Source organism: Phoenix dactylifera, chromosome 14 (genome assembly GCF_051530095.1).
Source record: "Phoenix dactylifera cultivar Ajwa chromosome 14, Ajwa_hap1_PhDact_Kaust_v1.1, whole genome shotgun sequence".
NCBI lineage: Eukaryota > Viridiplantae > Streptophyta > Magnoliopsida > Arecales > Arecaceae > Phoenix > Phoenix dactylifera.
This window is the reverse complement of record NC_143203.1, coordinates 21,479,451-21,500,723: the sequence shown is the minus strand read 5'-3', so window position 1 is coordinate 21,500,723 and position 21,273 is coordinate 21,479,451. Positions and strand designations below refer to the sequence as shown.

Here is a 21,273-nt window from a genome sequence, read left to right as displayed (position 1 = left end):
GCAGAAAAGTCTCCGTATTGCATGGCCTTCACCATCCAAACTTGCAGAGAGTGCCATGCGGCAAAAAAATGAAGCCCTTACCGCCGATCGACTGTTAGACCTAACCTGTAGCCATTTATAGAAGATCAATGTCATCCTTCCTTAGCCAATGGATCCACGCAATCGCCGCCAGTTATTGGATCAGGAGTCCAACATCTCATGAGATCACCTTTCCCCAGTCTTACATAGGAAGCATTGCTTTGCTTGCCCACATGCTCGATGACAGCAATATCATCCTCCATGCCTAAGATCTCACTGACTATGACTCTCATCGATGAACTCGATCCTTAAGTGCTAGTATTAAAGGAACTCGATTGTACTGGACAGACTGCAGAATCACAAGAAGCATCTATTCAGAAAACTTGGGAGGAAGGAGGGGGAGAAAGGGAAGGTGGTGAGAAATGAACACGTTTATAGCAGCAATGAGCTTTGACTCAACCAATGGCACCAAGCAGCCTGGTATCAGGAAAGGAGCATGGACTGTAGAAGAAGATGCTCTTCTTAGGGGATGCGTCGAAAAGTATGGCGCCAAGGAGTGGCGCCATGTTCCTCAGAGGGCAGGTATGTGTGGAAAACTGTTCTCATTGAGGTATTTATTGTTCTGGAAACTAAAAAGAGTTTAATAGAATTGAATTTCTATTAATGAAGGCTTGAATAGGTGTAGAAAGAGTTGCAGGCTGAGATGGCTGAATTATCTCAGCCCGGGCATCAACAGAGGGAGCTTTGGGGAGGACGAGGCTGATCTTATTGTTAGGCTTCACAAGCTTTTGGGTAACAGGCAAGTCACAAAAGAAGAGCCTATCTAGTTCATTATACTAGTTCCCTTTCTTTGATTCAGTGACATTAGCGTTTGAGCCTTCAGTGTATATCTAAGGTATATGTTTTGGGTAAGGAAGGTTATTTATGCTTGGTAGGAGACAACTGCCAGACTAGGCCTCAGGCAAGGTTGGGAAGCCAAAATTTATGTAAGATGGATTCATCATATCCTCTCCATTTCGCTTTCCATACAGTGCGATAAGGTTGAATCATCTCCTGTGAGCCCATTTGAAAACGGTGGATGACTGAACTGGGCAAAGCAAGACAAGATCACGATCTTGATAAGATCCAAGCACTTGTTTTAGATGTTGGAAATTTCGTACGGCAATATTTAGACGAGAAAGGTTGCTTGTAGCTTAAACTTTGCTCGCTCACTTAGTTTGAATCGCTAGCATTTTGGGACAGAAAGTTTATGATTCATTTGCTTTAAAAACATAGGAACGGTAATAATAAACAGTAAATTTAACACATACAAATTGGTTATGTGCGCACGGAGTACAAATTCTAATAATTTTAGTTCGAAACATGCCACTGCAAATCTGATGATTGGCTGACAAGATGTGCTAAATCTACACATCCATGTAGGCATTAGGGACTTACATGCAGTATGATTAAGATAATCGCATATAGGTTCCCTGTGCTTGCTTGTGCAGATAGGTCTGGCACGCCAGTAGCTGGAGGCTAGCAATTGAGTCCAATGGACCCTAAAATGAAACGCTACTTACATTGGCTCAGTAATTCTAAAAACTAGTTTAATTGGGGGAGTCCAAATCTTATGCTTGTACAAAGTGACCAATAGCACACTCTTCGGAGGCCCAATGACCTATTCGATCAATATCAGTGGCAAATTGGTAAGTGGTTGCTTGGTTGTAACATGTGCCACTAGGAAGCAGCATACTGTGCCCAGTATTGCAATTTGCAAAGCATCTCCAGCCACAAATATGGCATTATTTTTTTTGAAAAAAATAATCTCCTTGCACATATATACACATAATTAGTCTGGCTAAAGGAAATAGCAAAGAGCTATTGAGACCTAACCTAGTCCATGATAGTTGACTAAAACATCTATGAACTGGAAAGCATAAACATATATTGACACCAAATGGTTGATGCATGCACATGATACTGTCATCATATTATGCTACACAAAGCAGCCTTATACCATGATGCAGTCACTAATTGCATGGAATCCAGAAACCAGGGTTATTAGGGCCTTTTATCTTTAGAAAAGATTTCGTCAGCTAATGAAACAATCTCGTTCAGGTGGTCCCTAATAGCAGGCAGACTTGCCGGCCGGACTGCAAATGACGTTAAGAACTACTGGAACTCTCATTTGAGCAAAAAGCCTGATGTTAGAGAACACAGAGAGAGGAGCAAGCGCGGCAATATCGTCTTTAAGCCACGACCTCAAACCATTCCTACGACTTGGATTTGGTCAAGGGATCAACTATCTTCTGCAAGTGAAATCCGGCAAGAAAAAACTCAAGTGCCAGAAATACCATCTTCAGAGAATCACAAAACACGGGTGGATACTCAGATGATTGGTGTGCCAAATGTTGAAAATGTCATAACAAAGGAAATGCAAACTGACAACAGGGTCATCCAAGACTTGGAGGACAATAAAGATGATGAGTCACTTGCACGAGTTGGAGGTTGGGATGACCTGCTTCGGGATATCAATCTTTGGGGAGACTTGGGGGCCATATGACATATCCCGAGATTTTAACTGATAATTCAGAAATATAATGCTAGTCTTAAAGTTGTTTTGTATCTTCATATCAATGACATTGGAACATTTCCACACATCAACAGTTTCTACATGCAAATCTTTTTGATAACTTTTTACAGAAAATGTTCTCTCGATCTCTGCTCCTGGTGACAAAGTCATGCTCACGAATAATTCTGAGAGTCTTGAGAACAACATGAGGGGCCACCATTCTCTAATATTTGAGATCTATGATAAGAAGTTATCAAGAGACTTTGTCGAGTTTTCATTGCCCCTTCTACTTGAGGTTTTATGAATAGATAAAATGATAAATAAGCAGAGGAAATAAAAAACAAGAAAAGCAGCCAAACTAGGTGCTTACCTAATCCACCTATTTGTATGAATAAATGCACTAATCTAACTCACGTGCAAAGGTGCGACATACGTTCCGATAAAGCATGAGAACAATATGCAAAATGGTTGGTTATACATATAAATAAGGTTAACTTGAAAACCCACAAGTGCATTTAATTGTATTAGTTTCCTGTTGGAGCTTGTAAAGGATCCAGTTCAACGGAGTGGTTCGTGATAAGGTTCAGCACAAGGTTATGAGAATGTTCTGTTTCCAGGATCTCATAGCAGGAACAAATTAAAGTACCAATACAGGTTTGATGTCCAAAAATGAGATAATTAAATTCAATGCCTTGAAAAAAAGATGATGAATGCTAACAAAAGAAAAGAAGAAGAAGAAGAAATGATGAATAAAGTGTAATGAGTTCAATATTGTATAAGTTTCGAGTAAAATGAAGTCCTGAATGGCCATCTATTGAGCGTTACAATGATGGAAACCTATAAGAGACTGCACCAGCAAACGAAAAATGACAATAATCAAGAACAACTCTTCAAAAATAAGTTAATAACAATATAAAACATGAAACTGACAGGAAATACCTAAACATACATATTGATAAATCCAGACCTGAATGATCCACAATACTACGCCCACTGAAGAATTATATGACAATAAGAAAATTAAGCATCTGTAAATTGGATTACCAGCAATAATTTCAACAGCGTAAGAAAGAGCTTTAAAATTTACCAAGACAAGCTAATTGGTAAAAATATTAACATTTGAAAAAAATTTCTTTTAAACATAACACATCTAGAAGATGCTTGAGCTATATCTGCTCAATTTCCACCTCACTATCGATATCTATGTCTACCATTTCAGCATCCACCTTTTCCACATCTACATCCTCATCATCACCCTCGTACTGAAACAAAGCAAAAAAAAGTACAGGTAAGATTTATAATATACAACAAATTTTAGAAGGCTAAATAAAAAGCCATCCATTGACCATTCCTAGGAATTAATGGGCACATCTTGTAGGATTTCTTAGATAGGGGTATCAAAGATAACATTGAAAAAGATATCAGAAATTTCATAAACTAGTTTATGGAAAAAGAAGCATGGGAGAAGTAACAACAAACAATAGCAAGACCAAAGCCATCAGCAACACCAGATAGTCCATCAATTTGTAATTCATAACGAGTGCATGATAGGCCGTGTATAACCTGATGAATAATTTGATAAAACAAGAATTATTCAGAGAATAATTGTCATTTTAAGATTCTGCAATTCACGGAAACCTGTCAGTGTCAATAAAATTAGGATAGAATGACAATCTTGTAACTTACAATATACATTGGTTTCATTAAATATGAACAATTTTTAAATGATTATGTACCCGTACGCCCATGAATGATTTTGAAGGTCTCACAAATTGTTATATATACTCGATGGGAGTCTAAATAATAACCATCTGCTAATCTATTACAAAGGTCATTTTCCAGAATGAAAAACAGTCATAGTTTTGATCTTTTCACTGCTTACAGGATATTGTCAAAAATCCGTCTTGTTTTCCACATTGTTATTTTCTCCTCTATCTATATACAATTTCTTGTCATTTCTTTGGGTTTTATATAAAAAAAGAATTTTATACATCTGAAACGATATTATGTATAGTTCAATATTCTTAAAAGTATCAAAATTCAGTACACTAAAAAAAGGATAACCTGCAAAAAGTGGTCTCATTACATAATACCATTGTTTTGGTTAATTCCAATTATTGTGGCCAATGACATCCATTATAAAAGCTACAATTTTATTTTGAGAAAAAGGCTGGACTGAGAAGATAAAATATGTTATTTCTATTATAACTATTGTGTGCATAAAAGCAAGGGCATGGGTAAGTGGGACGGGTTGGGCCGCATAGTAGAATAAACTAGTGGGTTAAAATATTTGTGATATAGACATAATAACACATCAAACAATTAGGACAATGTGATGAGGTAAAACCTAAAATGGAACTAGATAAATATGCCTGCAGTTACAGAACAGGGGAAAATGATCTTGAGCGAGTCAACCATCCAAAGTGCAGGACTTGCCCGACAGGTGGCAAACAAACTAGACCTATCCATCCTTCACCTCTATGCAACACAACAATCTCCTTAGGAAAAAGGATATGACCTTCCTAACCTGCTTGTACGCATTTTGAGTGACCGGTGGAGGAGGGGGTGGCATATAAGCTGACTTGGTTCTATTTAACACATCTCCATCTTCAAAATCTTTTGCAGTTTCAATAGCTTCAGCTTTCTCCTCCATTTCAATGGCTTCAATGAGTTCATCTACTGCATTAGCAGCCATACTGGTTGAAGGCAAGGAGCGTCTGGATTCAGAACCTTTCACCTGTTAAGTAACAAATGTCTGCTTAAGCACCTCAAAAATTATAAAAGCAGCTCTTCATGCAATTGGAAAACAGTACTACAACATTCAACAAAATGTGGAATCATATTGTAAATGGCAACAGTGCTTTTAGTTATTGCTGCATTATAGCTATTGATTTCTTTGTTATCTTGTTAAAGATGATAAACAAGTATCTATAGAGGGAAATGTAAAGATTCTCATATGGAATCATATTTTGAGAGAAATTTATCAATATAGCAAGCAAATGTCATGAAGGGGGAAAGAAATTATCTAACCTTATCCATAGGGGCAGTGCTAGCAGAATCAAAATTTCCTTGTTTATGCTTGTAGTCATCTGTCAAAGACTTATTGTTAATGAGGACTGTTTTTGTTGTGTCAGTTCCTTTGCTATTATGTTCTGAATTAGGAGCGGGCCCTTCGGACTTCATAAGCTTCTCTGATTTAGTTATTATATCTGAATATCTTCCTCTCTTTCGTGAATTCCCTACAACAACCCAGATGATTTCACCAAGACAAAAGCTCAAACATATAATACCATTTAAAAGGGGATAGAGGCAGATAGCCTATAATTGAAAAAAAGAATTTTAAGAAAGAAACAAAGAAAGAAAGAAAGGAAGGAAGAAAGGATTACCAATCAAAATGTGATATCTTACCCAACTAATGGTTGTAAATTGATGTTAGAAAAGACCCAAAAAAAAAAGTATCTATTACCTAAGTAAAAGTTTAGGAATGGGAAATTGTTTTTTGAATGCTAGAGTGGATTGACACATAAGACTTACTATCAGATGCATAAAAGTAGTGTGGAAGTCTTATGATAATCAAAACCTCATGCACAAATCAAAATTTTATGAATCACAAAATTACACTATAAGAAATCATGTATATGCAGTAAATGTCAATGATAAATATAAAAGAATAAAAACAAAGTGAAATATACAGAACATTAGTGAACAGTAAGGCATATCTATCTACACATATATCTGTCAAACAATTAGCTAGCAACTAGAAAACCTGTCTCAGATTCAAATTTTGAAGGGAAGTAAAACAGCAATATAAATTTAAGAACTAGGATAAGAACTTCTCGATCAACTTACCTATTTTTGCTTCTTCGCTAGTTGCTGGATCAACAAACGACCTCCTCTTGGCTGAAGAAACATCATTCCGCAGCAAATCGTTCCTTGAGCTGATCTGATGATCACCATCATCATCAGGCTCTGCATCACTTACAACATTTACACTTGACTCTTCTTCATTGGCACTGGTCTTTAACATATCCGAACTAAGCTGATCGCCCAACTTTTGAAAACGAGCTTGTGACCTGTACAGTTGCAATCATGAGTCAATCATCCATACTTGGTTGCTCTGGAAAAAATGTCCACAAAGAGCAAGAATAATCCAGAAGCCGACACAACCAAAAAGGGGGGAAAAATAAAAAAGCTAAAGACATTTCTCAAATAAGTGAACGAAAGACTTGCCTTTTCAACTCCTCCTGTGCCTTCATATAATGCCTATGAGCTTTGATAAACTTTTTCATTTTTAAAGTAATCCTACAAAGAACATCAATAGAATGAAAAAAAAGACAAAAGTAAAAAATATATATTCCTTCTTGAAGCAGTTACAAAAATATATGATATTTCTCAGGGACAGATGAATATAAGCAAAAATAACACCTTTTACGGTCTTCTTGTTCTTTGTTCAGTTTTGACTCAAGGTCCTCTATTCTACTAGAAAGCTTTTGTGCTTCATCAACCTTTTCCTCCAAAAAGATCTACAAACAGAACAAATAATTACAAATTACAAAAAAAGCAATGCATGCAGCAAGGCAGCCACAAAAGTTACATCATCAGCTATAGAGATGCAGCAGAAACATATAAAGCTTACACATACAATACTTCAAAAGATATAACAGCATATAACAAGAAGCCACAAGGTACAAACCCGGGTAAATGTTATGGGTCAGTCAATACAATTGACACCCATTGTCATAATTTGTGTAGTCATATGTCAGCATGTCGTACAGTGATATTCTCATATATTTTGCATTCCTTGCAATGCAAATAGGTTGCATTTGATTTCAAGGATCAAGAAGGCTTTTTCTTCTTTAACTTGGCATGAGGATACTATAAATCTGTCAGATGCAACACAATCCATTTTCAGGCTATAAAAAGTTGCCGTAAGATAAACATGTTGAATATAGCAATAGTTTCCTCATGCTTAAGGAACCTGCTTTGGCCTTTATGTGATGAAGACTCACGAGTTAAGCATTATACGAGTATCTAATCAATGATATGTGCAGAAAAGTAAAGTGGTTGGGAGGTATGTGAACATGAAGCTTTGGAAGCCAAGAATGATCATGATTTGGAACCTTTCATATATATCAAGAAATGTGGACTACTGAACTTGTATCATGAGAAAGTCGAGATTTGGCATGTATGAAACCATATTAATTAATATGAACAATGATTGCCGAACTGGACCCGCACCAGATGGTTCAGCCCATACCGAACTTGAGGATGGCAACAAGTCGAGTATGGGTTGGGTAGGCCATTACCCATACCTGCCTTGTACTTGCCTTGGGGTATGACAGGGCGGGTGAGGAGTCTCGGGGTGGGACGGAGCAGGTTGCACAAATCGGGTCAGGTAAAGTTACAAAAATCAATTTTTTTCATACAAGATATTTTTTTGCCTCGCAAAGAGAATTTATAAAGAGTTACAAATATCCAAATCAGGTTTGGGATGAATTTTACCATTACTTGTATCCACCCTAGATCCACTACGAGTCAGGTAAAACCCACCCCATAAGGGTTGGACCGGGTCGGGCATCCTATGGGGCGGAGTAAATTGCCACCCCTAACTGAATTAATCGACGTCGACCCTCGATGATTGAACAGGTCGGGTTGGTTTGGCTTATATCCCCCTTGCCCCCCTTCCCCCGATGACCTCTCTCAAACCTCTCTTGAAGACAGAAATCTCCCATACTGTAGCTCCATTGCTCTCTCTTCGGATGCCAGCCGCCGCTAAGAACGTAGGTCTTCTCTCTCTTGACAGCAGAGTAAATTGCCGCCCCGACCCCTCCCCCCCCCCCCCTTTCCGCATTGCAAACTTGGTAGCAAAGGGCTCTGAGCAGAGGTGCTCCCTCAACGGCAGCACCCTCTCCTCCTCACCATCCCCTTATAATTCTCCCTCTCCCTGTTTCGGCAATGCCCTAATATGGCATGGTACGAATCAATTGCCAGCCAATACAAGCCCCAGTACTGATTCGATGGACCTTGAATATGAATGCACTAGGATACATCACCATGACATTATTTGGCACTCAAATTTTACTAATATGAATTAACCCAAGCAGAATCATTACCTTCAAAAAATTGTAGAATACCTCATTTAGACCCACATGTACCTCTTGTTGGTAACATAAATGTACTCAACATATGGGTGCATTTATGGAATCATCAAAGACTAATAATAGGCCATCATGTTTAGAACTGGTATACAAAATACAATAGGCTATTGCTAATTACCAAAAACTCAAGGCGAACCATACAAACCAGCAGTTTACCAAAAAAGATTGGACATTCACTAAGTGGTAGATCAGTGGACAAGAGGACAAACAACATAGGAGCAACTAGCAACAACATCGTGAGTACAATAGGGAAATAGGAAGTTTAGGAGCTAAAGCAAAAAAAAAGATGAACATAATGCTTAACAGCACAATCATGGATAATGAACCATGTGCATGCTGAATCACCAACATAGTTAATAACCAGAAACCAAAAGAAGTTGGACACTAATGTAAGTTATGATGGCACCAGAAGTCACAAAAGCAACACATAGCAACAAAGGGCACTCAAACAAAAATCATTGTAAGTGGGGTCTAACCTCCCAGTCCCAATTGTTTTAGTTCACAAAAAAGTAAAATATTGGAAAATCACCTTTTAAATTATTAAACTATATGCTGAGAAGATTGCTTAAATAGCTAAAGTGAGCTAAAAAACAGGCAAATGCTCTAAATCAGTGACAGTTTTAATTATTCAATAAGTTTATCAGCATCAAGGTAGATTGCTTTGATTAGATATTGGAAGGTCATGCTCCATACAATTTAAACAAGAGACAAGCCACAAGAAAATGGAAAAGAGTTTGGTTACAAAGTATTCTTAGGCATGATGAAGCAAGTCAACAAAGATCATGGCAGAAGAGCTTGATGCATTAAAGAAGTGATCAATCTTGAAGTTTTTCGGACACTAGAAGTGAACACAAAAATTACAAACGGCATCATGGTCATCTAACTGATTTAGATCTGAGGAAAAAGATAAATACAAAGATATAACAAAGGTTGAAACAGTAGTTGTGGAGTCCCTAAAAGAGATTAAAGAGAACGAAAATTTAAGCCTTAAATACAAGGCAAAACCATGACAATTAAAAGGCAAGTCAGAGAAAAAAATAAATCCTAAGGGAAGAATGAATTCTCAAAGATGCAACATTTGATAGTAAAGTCCACAGATTAAGGCCATCACACAAGGCACCCAAGTGGTACTCAATCTCCAAGCTAGGAAGATGTCTGAGATATGGAGACAAAGGTTGTAAATGCCATAATACTAATAATTTATTTTTACCAAGTTTAAGGCAATGCTTCATACTTATCCCTGAACTCACTGTAAATCAGATTTAAATCTTCCTAAATTAATAGCGCATCAAACTCCCTCTAGATGTCAATACTGAAAAGCATAAATCATATTTCTTCTCATCTGAACAGAATACACTAGCTCTTTTACAATATGAAGAAATTATTATACACTTGAACTCGCATGGCCAATTGAGAAAGTCACACGACCATTTAATAATGCATGAATGATGAATTCAAAACTAGCCATGAAAGGAAAACCACATCACAAGAAAACTAGAAACATATCCTGAATATCGTAAGTCTATCAATTATGCTTGCACCCCCACTCCTGATGAAACATTTGAATGATCGACATAAAGCTCGGCTGAATTAACATTTTTCCAATTTCACAACAATCAAATCCTTCTGTCTGGGGAAGTTATATTAAATTCTTGATCCAAAGCCTTCAGTCTTATCTTCTAATTCATGACTGCAACAGAATTTTTTATTCTATGTTGGTTGGGTATGATTAATAGAAATTTGTCTCTTATTGTTTGTTGTAGTTTCTGCCCTTTTTCTAAAATCTGAGGTTGCCTTAAGTAGGAAGGCTTGTCAAAAAAGGATCTAAAGCCAAACCCAAATAGTTGGGACAAGATGCAATGCCTATGGATGGACTTCTGCACTTTTTTCCTCAGTATATTAAATCCACCATCCATTTTTTCCTTATAATCATTTTCACTAGAAAATTTAATGCTTTTCTTCTAATATATATTTGGATGCCTTCTATAACATGCAAGGCTATATATAGAAGTTCATCTGAAAATTTGATTACAAACAGGAGAATATATATAACTTAAATAATAAATAAAGACTGCTCAAAATTAAATCAAAAAATTTGTTGAAGTTCTATATGGTACCAATAAGTTTCAATTAATTTTCAGTTTTATGAAACCTAATCGTGATAGATAGCAAGTCCAAGCTGTCCTCTTAGAGCTAAGAGGCTTAATTGGCTTACGGGAACAAGGGGTGCATAAGTCACTTTGAAACACGAATCTATAAACTTCAGTCCATTAAGAATTGAAGGCGATTCTCTTGGTGAAATTGCTATGTATTAAGAAAACAGAATTGTTTTGGGCTACGTGCTTCATGAGTAAAATAGGAAAAATTCAAAACTAAATATTATTTTATTTTCTTCTTAGACCCCTTAAAAACTACCTAACAAAGGAAACTATGGTTAGATAAAACATAAAGGCTAAATTATAGTATTTCAAGATATTAAACCTACTGACGCCAAGAAACTCGCATTTTATTTATGAATGCGCGAGAACATTTTTTAAAGCTTTGGAGATATTTAACAAGGCAACTCACAGAAGCAATAAGACAAAAAGTTTATGAGCCTAAAATTTAAAATACAAGAAATGCTACTTGAAATGTTTCACATGTTCAAACAAAAAGAGCAAAGTAACAGAAATGCTTGACATTATTCTACCTATAAATAGCAAATGTAAAAAAGAAATTTCAAATTTCAAATCCACAAAAAGATAAATCTAAAGAAAACAGGTACCGTTTCATGAAAATAGTTGTTTTTCTTAAAAAATGCATGCCTTGTATTTGTTGATCAAAAATCAGATTAATTATGACATATTTAAACATCACTAATTATGACAGATGCAGTAGTGACAATAAAAAGAAAAACAATATTGAACAAACAAAAACCAACCTCTAGTTCAGATTTATGATCATCAAGCATCTCAATATCCAACTGTATTTGCTTTAGCTGCAAAAGGTTAATTTGGGAAAAAACATGAGTTGGAAAAAATGTAGCAGCAAACAGTATAAACAGTCTCTGTATCATGGCACTTCAAATGGCAGTCAACCATATATGTTGATGAGTTACAGTTGATAACGCAAACCTGCTCTTCCAGATCAATCTTCTCATTGTAAAATGAAACCTTGTCTCCTTTTTTTATATCTTCAGAACCATCAGAAATTTTAAAGCTTCCAGAAACATCACTTTCTCCATCCACACGCTGCTTCTTCCTATACCTTCTTTCACTGAAATAACCATGGATGATTCACTATAAAGTAAAATTCAGTCATTATAAGGTTCTAGTCAATATCTAAACATTATGTGTCAAAACTTTGTCAAGCTACTAAGGGCAATGGTAGTTAACAGTATCTTTATTTGTGGTGACATGGACAGTTCTTTGTAGTTGCAAGCCATGTTAAGTATATAGGTATAACAAAAGAAAAAAAGAAGAAAGTTGCTTGGGATATTATTTTGGACACTATAATTTCTTTTTAATTATTCATATCTACTAGTTACTTGAAAATAAAAAAAAGTAAAAAAGGTAAAAAAACTAAGAGATTGTTTGGCATTGCTTTTATTTCTTATTTTCTATATTTAAAATAAAATCACGGAAACCAAACCAAAAAATGTTCAGTGCTATTATTATTATTTTTTATTTTCAAAATTTACTTTTATTATTTCTAGAAATATGGAAGTAAGAAATTCTTACTTTCAATATTTTCAAAAATAAGAAACTCATATTTTTTTACCACTACCATAACATCACCTCCGCCACCACCATCATTGCCTTCACCACCACGCCACCACCATTGTTGTCTTTGCCATATTGCCAATACTCCTATGACTTCATTGTCGTTGCCTCCCCACCACCGCCACCATTAGCCACCTCCACTACATAGCTAGCATCCCTCCCAGCACTACTGTTGTCATAGTCTCCACCATACCCCCACCATCATTGTCGCCTTCGAAACATCGTCGGTGCCCCTGCCACCCGGCCGCCATCGTCGCCACCTCCGCCATGCCGCCGTCTCCTTGCCACCAACACCACCACCACCTCCATTGCTACCACCATCACCTCCATCGCCATCGTCATGTTTATATTTTAAAAAAATAATTGGCAACACCAAATATATTTATGTTTTTAAAATTTTGAAAAAATGGGAATAAAATTTTTATTTTCTGTTTTTTAAAAAATAACAAAAATAAAAGTGATGCCAAATGGCACCTAAGTTTATGTATGGCGGTGTCCTCTTTGTTATCAGAGATTCCTATCTGTAGGAGAAGGAGGGTCTCACATAAATTTGTGCCAGTAGGAGAAAATGAAGAATTTTTCTTTAATATAGGGCACACGATATCTAGTCCATGTTTTGGACCCAACCTAGATTAGAGCTACAGCTATCTCCATTGAGTGGTTAGAAATGTAACGGGCCAAAAACTTAAGTTAGTCCTTTGGCTTATTCTTAATTATCCTCATATAATTGATGGTTAAGCTAATAAGAGTCCTTGCTAAATCGAAGTCCGAATTGTATTTGGATTGCCCTTGTATAGGTTCATTTTAGCCCCCATTTATTAGAAAGAGTTGGTCTCATTGTAATATCTCAGATACTATATAAGTGAATAAAGTTTCAGATGTTCTTCATAGAGGAAATCATTGGTTCGGAACCACATCCAAATAGGAATTATTGTTGAGAAAAAGAAATAAGTTGCAGACAGTAATTTACACATTTATTTATCAGTTAGCAGACAAATACTGGAGAATGAGAATGGAGATATTACGTTACCAATTACTGGATAAGGACCCATCATAATTGGTTTGTTTTTGGTCCTTGAAATTGCAAAGATTCGCTTAACAATTAAATTCAATTACTTATAATAACTTATACACTGAAGATTCTGAGATACTATTTAAGCAGATTTCAACCTCACCTCCTTTTGATTGGGGACCTTGAAGGACTAGAGCCTGCAAGTAGAGTTTCAAAGGTCATAACAAGGCTGTACAAGGAAAAGGCATGATAACCACAATATATACAAAAAGAAAGGCTTTATCAGATATAGTAACACAAATTACAGGCGCCACAATAAATGGAAGCTCAATCTAGTAAGACATTAGAAAAAACCAATAAGGGAAAACACTAGGTTCAGGAGACTGCTTACCCCTATCATGAGAAATTGATTTATGACCATGATAAGAATGATGACCTCTTGCATCTCTTACAGGGGAATATCTCCGATAAGGAGAATGCCTTCTGTCAAGATTACCTCTCAAGTTTCCATTTCTATATTCCCGTCTACCTGAAAGTGAGGAAAACAGTAGAGTTTCAAGCAGGGGAAGAAAGTCTTTTCCACTTTGAATATATGAAGGGAAGGTGCGTGGAGACTGAAGAACCCATTAATTTTATCAAGCTTACCATCACCATGAGAAATATGGGAAATTCAATTATGATAAGTAGTACTGCCTCCTCAACAATTCCAAAAGGCCACATAAACAAGTGAGCCATAAAACTAACAGATACGGAAATAGTGAGGTACGATCTTAGGTCACTGAGAGAGCCCTTTGAACATTGAAAAAACAAATGATAGAGAAGATGTCATAGCTGCCTTCTGGAGTGATAGAAAAAGGAGAGTAGTAGAAACTTTGGTATCATTAGTTATATTGAGCAAGAACCTTCCATCCAATATACTCATTCTGAGCTGTGAAAATATCCTCCAAGTATAAGCTCGAAAAATATCTCCTGTGCAATAAATCTTAGAATGCTAATTTACAAGGATCCCCAGGATGGAACTGATACCAACTGAACAACAACTAAAACAACTGCATGACTCAATTCGAGTATTTGCTGAATCTGCTAATAACATAGAGATCATAATACAAAGGGCATATTCCAATAAGCATGTAGCAAACTTAATATTGAACAAATCCTTCATATCACCTCCGTGGAATACGGAATCACTAGCAGAATTAAGCAACATATATATCACACCACCAACTGGCGAGACTACCAAAAACCAGCATGCATCATCGTCGAATTGCAGAGACTAGTAAAGCTGTTGGAAAGGTTGATAATTTGATCGATAACAAAATCAAAAGGAAACCAGTAACTATGCCACATTTGTTCTGCAATAAGCTTCACGTGGGCAGATTTTCGATCAGAAAAAAACAAAGGCATAGTTTTCATCTGCAGTCAATGGTACTCAGGTCCATTATTTTTCCAAAGCAGAGTGAGTTTAGTTACATAATGCAAGCGCAGTTCAGAGGAAACCAAACAAAAAAGACAGAATAAGTACGCCCATGAAACGATATGGCAATAATATTAAACAATTTTATAAATTGTCAATTAAAACTTGCCAGTACAGATCATTTTTTGAAATTCAACTAAATATGGGTTAAGAAATGGTTCGTATCCATTCTATTGTTTTGAAGGTCTGCTCCTAAAGTGATTATACACCCCTTTTTTTCCTGATCATCTAGTCCATATTGATTAATTCTTTAATTCAGTTCCCTTGACCATCACTTTTTGCCATTCAAATTCATTTTCTGAAGGTAAAAGAATGCAAGCAAATTATTTTCCAGAATGTAGAACAAGCCACCAAGTTGCATGTTTTACTTTAAAACAGAAAATGCATCATCATCTTAAACCTCATTGGTGCCAGCCACAAGGACAACTACAAAGTCAGTAAAGTGTACAAGATAAACCAACATAGATAGTGTTTTCACGTGTGCATGACAAGAATTTAATTGATAATAAAAGGGTAAAATTAAAATGTATAGATGCAACATTTTTTCTGAAGCAATCACACTCATAGAAGGTGCCAAATATAATAACCAATAAAGTAATTAGACAATTGGTAATATTGCAAACTATAGGTGTTTCCAATTTCCTCAATTGGTATATAAATGCAGTCAGCCCACACTGTCACAGGAAATCCCAGGAGGTATGAAGGCAGGAAATGAGTGAACGCGTTAGTGGGTTGTTATTGAACTTCCCCAGAATCAAGCATATATTGTTTTAGTAACAAAATATAGTGAATATTCTTGAATTTATTCTTGCTCATGTATAATCAGCAAGAAGTTAATTAGAAAAGCCTTATCTTTGAAAACCCAAGAAAAGAGATATATTTGCATGATAACCCAAAATCAACTCAGATTAAACTTCTGGTAGTATGATGGTGTCACAAAAGAGAGAAAAAAATAGGCCCATAGAGACTTACCAAGTTGAATGGTCTTGCCAAACAATTACCAGTATGTGCAGTCCATATAAAAGCCAGGGGGAGAAAGGTCTTAGATATAGATAAGAAGCCTTGAACACTGTGGAAGAAGCCTTGGCATCTCAGCAAGGATTTTAACCTTGCTAAAGATTTCCTAGCAAGAAAAGTTGAAAATTGTACTTAGAGGATGGTATTTTATTTACAAACAGCATATCGCCCCCATTTTGCTCACTTACTGGTATGCCAACCATTTAAATTCAAAGTATGCCCAAACAAATGATACCCCAGTGTCGATACATGTAAACATGGCTCGAAATACAGGGTAGATATGGTATGATATGATTGACATTTGAAACCTTCTTTGCAGATTCACTTCAAACAACTAAAAGATAAGTCTTGTGTGTCCAAATTTAATCTGTTCCTGATCCTAGATGAGGGCAAATCACACTATCCTGTTGATTTGTGAGACAAGCCCCATATTGTATCCCTATGGCTCTAGAAAATGGAGATGATAGAAGCTAATTACAGACCAAGACTTTATAGTTTTAGAAAAATCACAGAGACCCTAGGGCATGAATTGCATTAAGAGGTTGTACAAGGAGATCTGGAGAACAAACTTAAATTTAATGGCATGGAAGAGAGAATTATGGATTGAATTGTGTACTAGCAAATGAACACATGCAATGTACGTCCAAGCGTGTATCGGTAACAATGTTCACTATTAAAACCTGTATATCTCAATTAGTAATTATTTTTAAATCCTGTTCATGTTTACACACTTTTATAACATTATGAAGACTAAATACATCAAAGTAGATTCAATAGTATCCGATATACTGCATAAGCAGTTATTGTCTACGCGAAAACAATTTTAAATACTATAGTTAAGAAATTCACATTGTTTCTGAAAATGCGCATTTGATATTTTAACATAAAAAAAGAAGTACAATATTTTGGATATGCACAGCAATCTACTAAAAAGGCTATTAATAAAATAACATCATAATGGTCATTATCATTGTTTCACGCACTCCCATGATTTTGCATAGATAAAACAAATGAAATAAATCAGTGTTGTAAACTGTGGTGCATGCAGCTGCATAGGCAGACGCAGTCCCTTTACCACACCGCATTGCTTATATGTGGTTCTTACAATATGTAGTCATACTACAAATAGATCAATAAAGCCGTCCACCGAGAGTTGTACAGTCATGTATTCGCCCGCTTAGATTCTAGCCAAACATGCAGCCCACTCTTGATGTAGCCCCGCAAGGATGAATCAGGTTCAAATCAATAGTTAGGTTTGATGGAGGTTTCAGGTAGGCATGATATGGCCATTAAGAATGTAGCATGTTAATTATATTATAACTATTGCTAGTAGATATTAAATACTAAGTAGTAAGCAGTTATTGTTAGTCGTTGCTATTATTAATGTTGCCATGGGTTTGAAAAAATATTACTAACATTATTGTTGTTTTTATTGTATTTAATGTATTTATTTATTTTAAATAGTTAAAAAAATAGCAGCTACATATGCAACCTGCATACCACATGCATTATTCAGTCCCTTGACTGCCTGTATACCGCAGCTGCCTTTTAAAACACTGATCCAAATCATGGTACCATTTGCCCACCATTCCATTATAATGACCATCTTATAATGAGAACAATGCTTTTATACCGATCATATTAAAATAATAGTCGAAAAACTAAATCTCTATACTAGTTTAAGAAACTTCGATGCATATATAAAAAAATATTTTATTATATGGACGTTGACTTGAGAAAATTATTTTATTACCTTCCAATTCTTCATATTATAAAGGCTAAAAATGTTACAATGGCAAGTATTATTTTATTCCCAAAAATGGTTTTTGAGGGTTACCATTATTAAAATCTTGATTTCTCTTCGGCTAAGAGAACTTGGAAAATATAAAAGAGTCAAAAGGCTTTTTAGAAAAATACATAAGGAGAAAAAGTGATGTTCCACTTATGAAGAAGAGGTATTGTTGAATTTCGAGACCAAACAAAACCTAGCAAAATAAATAAATGAATAAAGTTGAGAAGGAATTTCATATCATAATACTATATAATATAATTATTTATCTTTTTTTTAATCTGTTTCACCATCAAGTTATTACAATAGAGGACATGTCAGAAGGAGGGATGAGATTTGGATGTAGGTAGTTTGGAGTCTTGGGAGATATACTTCCAGGGATGGACCCGCACTTCTCCACCCCCAATCCACAAAACCCTCTATGAGCAGATGAGTGCCTCCTTTCCTCTTATAGGTACACCCATTTCTCTAATAAATACACCCTGCGTATAACCACTAAGACAAAGAGAGAAAATCACAGTTACATTGATCAGGAGTATATTTATCAAATTTCCTCCAAGCACTTGGTATACGAACTATCCATCAATGTCCATTTTTCTTGGATAAACATATGCATCACATGTGTCAAATACTAGTAGAATTAATTCTCGTTATAGGTTTGCCTTGTGACCCTCCCTCTAAAATATGATCAAAGGAGGAGCTCAAAGGGCAACAGACCCTCAACCTCATCGATCATGTGCCAATTTCCTAACGATATTTAATTAGATGGGTGCAATATAGAACATCACGACAATATAATCATAGAATATATCTACAGGGTCCTTTATATTTACATAAAGAAAACCATCGCATAAATTTCATACAATCATTTGGTTCATCATCACGAATGATGCGATCCATGAATTCTGGTTAAATTGATTAATATTTATGCTCTTTTTACCTACAATTTAATCAATAATCCAGGAAAAATTTCCCAAGCTCTTGAACCCCAAAAAGAAAGCTTCCTCTCAGTGCAGCAGACATGTTAAATCCAAAACCTTTTTCCACTGTGCCTCTCGCTTATTAATTTCCATAGAAACCCTACAAATTTGAACAATCTTCACGATACCACAAGAAAAGGGCAGATCCAAAAACAAAATCGGGCATTTCAGCTCGAATCAAAATAAAAAGGTAAAAAGAGAGAAAAAGAACGAATTCTAATAGTAATTCTTTGGAGTTTTGAACGATTACCAGGGAAAGAACCGGCGAAGCGGCGGAGCTCGGCGTCGCCGTGGGCGAAGTTGCAGCTCTGGCGAGCGCAGCGGCCGCGCTGGTAGAGTATGCACAGCTTCGTCTTGTACAGCTTCCGTCCCAGCATCGCGAACGGGAACAGATTATAATAGGAGACTCGAGACTCCCTCAGCGGCGGAGGAAAGAAGAAGCCCTAGGATTATTTAGTTTCAGGGGTCACAGCATGGTGAATCGAAGGCGATTGAGAGAGGTAGGGTTTCATCACGGAATGGTAACCGACATACCTTCGCCCAAGTATCCCTTCCAAGAGCGGCCTTCGTTTGTGGTGAGTGGGTCCGTTTATAGAACCGCAAAATGGGCCACCGTACGAGCCCAACCCAATCCATTTGCCGATCTAGATTGGGCTAACTATGTGATTCGGTGTGGTGAGATGGGTCGAGCTGCTGACTTTGATCTAATCAGATGCAATCAAATTAGGTTGGATTGCATGAGATAAAATTAGATTAGGATTGGATACGTGGGACCTATCTTACAGTCATTATAAATTATGTAGTTCAATGTGTATTCTGCTTCGAAGAAATAGAGGCGAAAATATAGTTTTTGAAACATGAAATGTCAGCCATATTGGTCAGTTTTGTATCGAGATATGTACCACGATCTCGATCTGCTTCACCGGAGAAGAAAAGTCGGGAAAAATAGGGAGGCCGGCATTTTCGAGAAGTCAAGCAATAATTTAGGAACTGAGATAAAATTTTGATAAATATAATAAATTCAAGATCATCAGGTATATTAAAAAAATAATTTAAATATTTAATAGTAAATTAGACAGGTTTGCTCCTCCCATATGCTATGTACATGTGTGGAGAAGATATAATAAGAAAGTCATCAATCTAGATGAATTGGAAATCCATGACAAATTATTCTACCAAAGCAGAATCTGAAGTGAGGTAGGGGCACATAATGGTAATGCAAATGCCGAAGTATCTCATCTCACTCAATTCAGGTGGTCCAGATTATGCCTACTCATTTTGTGGTGAATGCAAGATGACTTAGTCGGCAGGTTGAAGCTTACATTTTTTGCGTCATGCTGCCGGGTTTTGTATCTTTGGGAAGGCCCAACTCATTTCAATTCCCAGATTGAGCTCCAAGATTGTGTGGTTAAGGGAGGTGAGCTAAGCCAGGTTGGGCCTGGTCGAATCAAATCTAATAGAAGTAGGTTGCTAACCAATTAGTTGTGTAAAATATAATCAAGATAATTGGGACTAGGGAAGGAGGGCGATTTTTTTTTTTTTTACCAACTCAACGAGCTAAGGCCCTTCTATATATATATGATGATTAAACAATCAACACTTCAAACGAAAAAACTAAAAAATTAGCTACAGTCTCCACATAGACCAGCATTAGTGATTAAAATTTCTTCACTATAAAATTGGCATATATTGAGGAAAAGATCAAGGGAAAGCAAAATTGCAAGCAATACTTATAAAACAAATAATAAAATGTATTGAAATGGATTTTTATTAAGGTCCTGTGGACATATAATGCAATGAAAATTTTTATAATCTATATTATCATATAACAATCACATGATAATGATTCTCGAGGGAGATAGATAGCCAGGCCATATTAGTATATTACAACGAAAAAATAAATTATGGTGTCTAATTAAATTTTGTAAAATTTTTGAGTTTAGATGTGAAATTTTTTTCCAAGCTCCAAAGTCTGACCCGAGCCAAATAAGAGCTTGGGCTGAAATCCAGATATACCACGCCCAACCAAGCCGAATCAAATTAAGGACGTGTTCTAAAAAGCATCACCATTGCTGTCGCTCTTGCGCTTTCCACTCTCCTCCTTGCTCTCAAAGATGAAAAAGAGTAGAGGAGAGAGAGAGAGAGAAGGGTGAGGAGAGATTAGAGGAGAGAGAGAAGGGGGAAGCTAAGAGGAGAGATATCGAGAGAAAGAAAAGAGAAAAATCTAGAGATAAAGAGAGAGATGGAGAGAAAGTAGGGGAGGAGGGTGAGGTTAATAGATTTGGAGGTGGGCAAGGCCCAGTTGGGCTCCGAGTTGGGCTTTGGAACGGGCTTGGGCTCACCCAAATTCCTTGTTACGCTTTACAATCTTAGTGCAAACCTGAACCCCAACCCTCTAAAGTTATGGCTAGGCCCAAAACCTGACCTGAAGGTAGTCAAGCCCATAGTAGTGTAGAGCAGATGGTACAAATACACTTACTTATAGGAAGGTACAAAAAGAAAAGATGGTA

At 36.3% G+C, this 21,273-nt stretch overlaps 2 protein-coding genes across 4 annotated transcripts; one reads left to right on the top strand and one right to left on the bottom strand.

Moving 5' to 3' along the window:
- Window positions 1-219: 219 nt before the first annotated feature.
- On the top strand, window positions 220-2,876 carry LOC103698771 (transcription factor MYB23-like). Its single transcript, XM_088710344.2, has 4 exons — window positions 220-600; window positions 688-817; window positions 2,119-2,507; window positions 2,704-2,876. The coding sequence occupies exons 1-4, from the start codon at window positions 441-443 to the stop codon at window positions 2,874-2,876; spliced, it is 852 nt and encodes a 283-aa protein (XP_088566470.2). The 5' UTR covers window positions 220-440.
- A 702-nt stretch (window positions 2,877-3,578) lies between these two features.
- Window positions 3,579-19,414, bottom strand: LOC120112702 (zinc finger CCCH domain-containing protein 13-like). Of its 3 annotated transcripts, XM_089927337.1 has the most exons (13): window positions 19,298-19,414; window positions 19,065-19,206; window positions 19,014-19,034; window positions 13,895-14,032; window positions 13,667-13,700; window positions 11,844-11,985; window positions 11,651-11,707; window positions 6,998-7,095; window positions 6,803-6,874; window positions 6,422-6,645; window positions 5,603-5,811; window positions 5,091-5,309; window positions 3,579-3,834 (listed from the first exon to the last, which is right to left on the bottom strand). In XM_089927337.1, exons 1-13 carry the CDS (start codon window positions 19,397-19,399, stop codon window positions 3,739-3,741), a joined length of 1,554 nt encoding a protein of 517 aa, XP_089783463.1. In that variant the 5' UTR covers window positions 19,400-19,414; the 3' UTR covers window positions 3,579-3,738. The 3 variants fall into 3 exon arrangements, with proteins under 3 accessions (XP_089783463.1, XP_088567127.2, XP_088567128.2); XM_088711001.2 differs by having other exon boundaries at window positions 19,014-19,206; window positions 19,298-19,401; XM_088711002.2 differs by having other exon boundaries at window positions 5,100-5,309; window positions 19,014-19,206; window positions 19,298-19,400.
- Window positions 19,415-21,273: the final 1,859 nt, after the last annotated feature.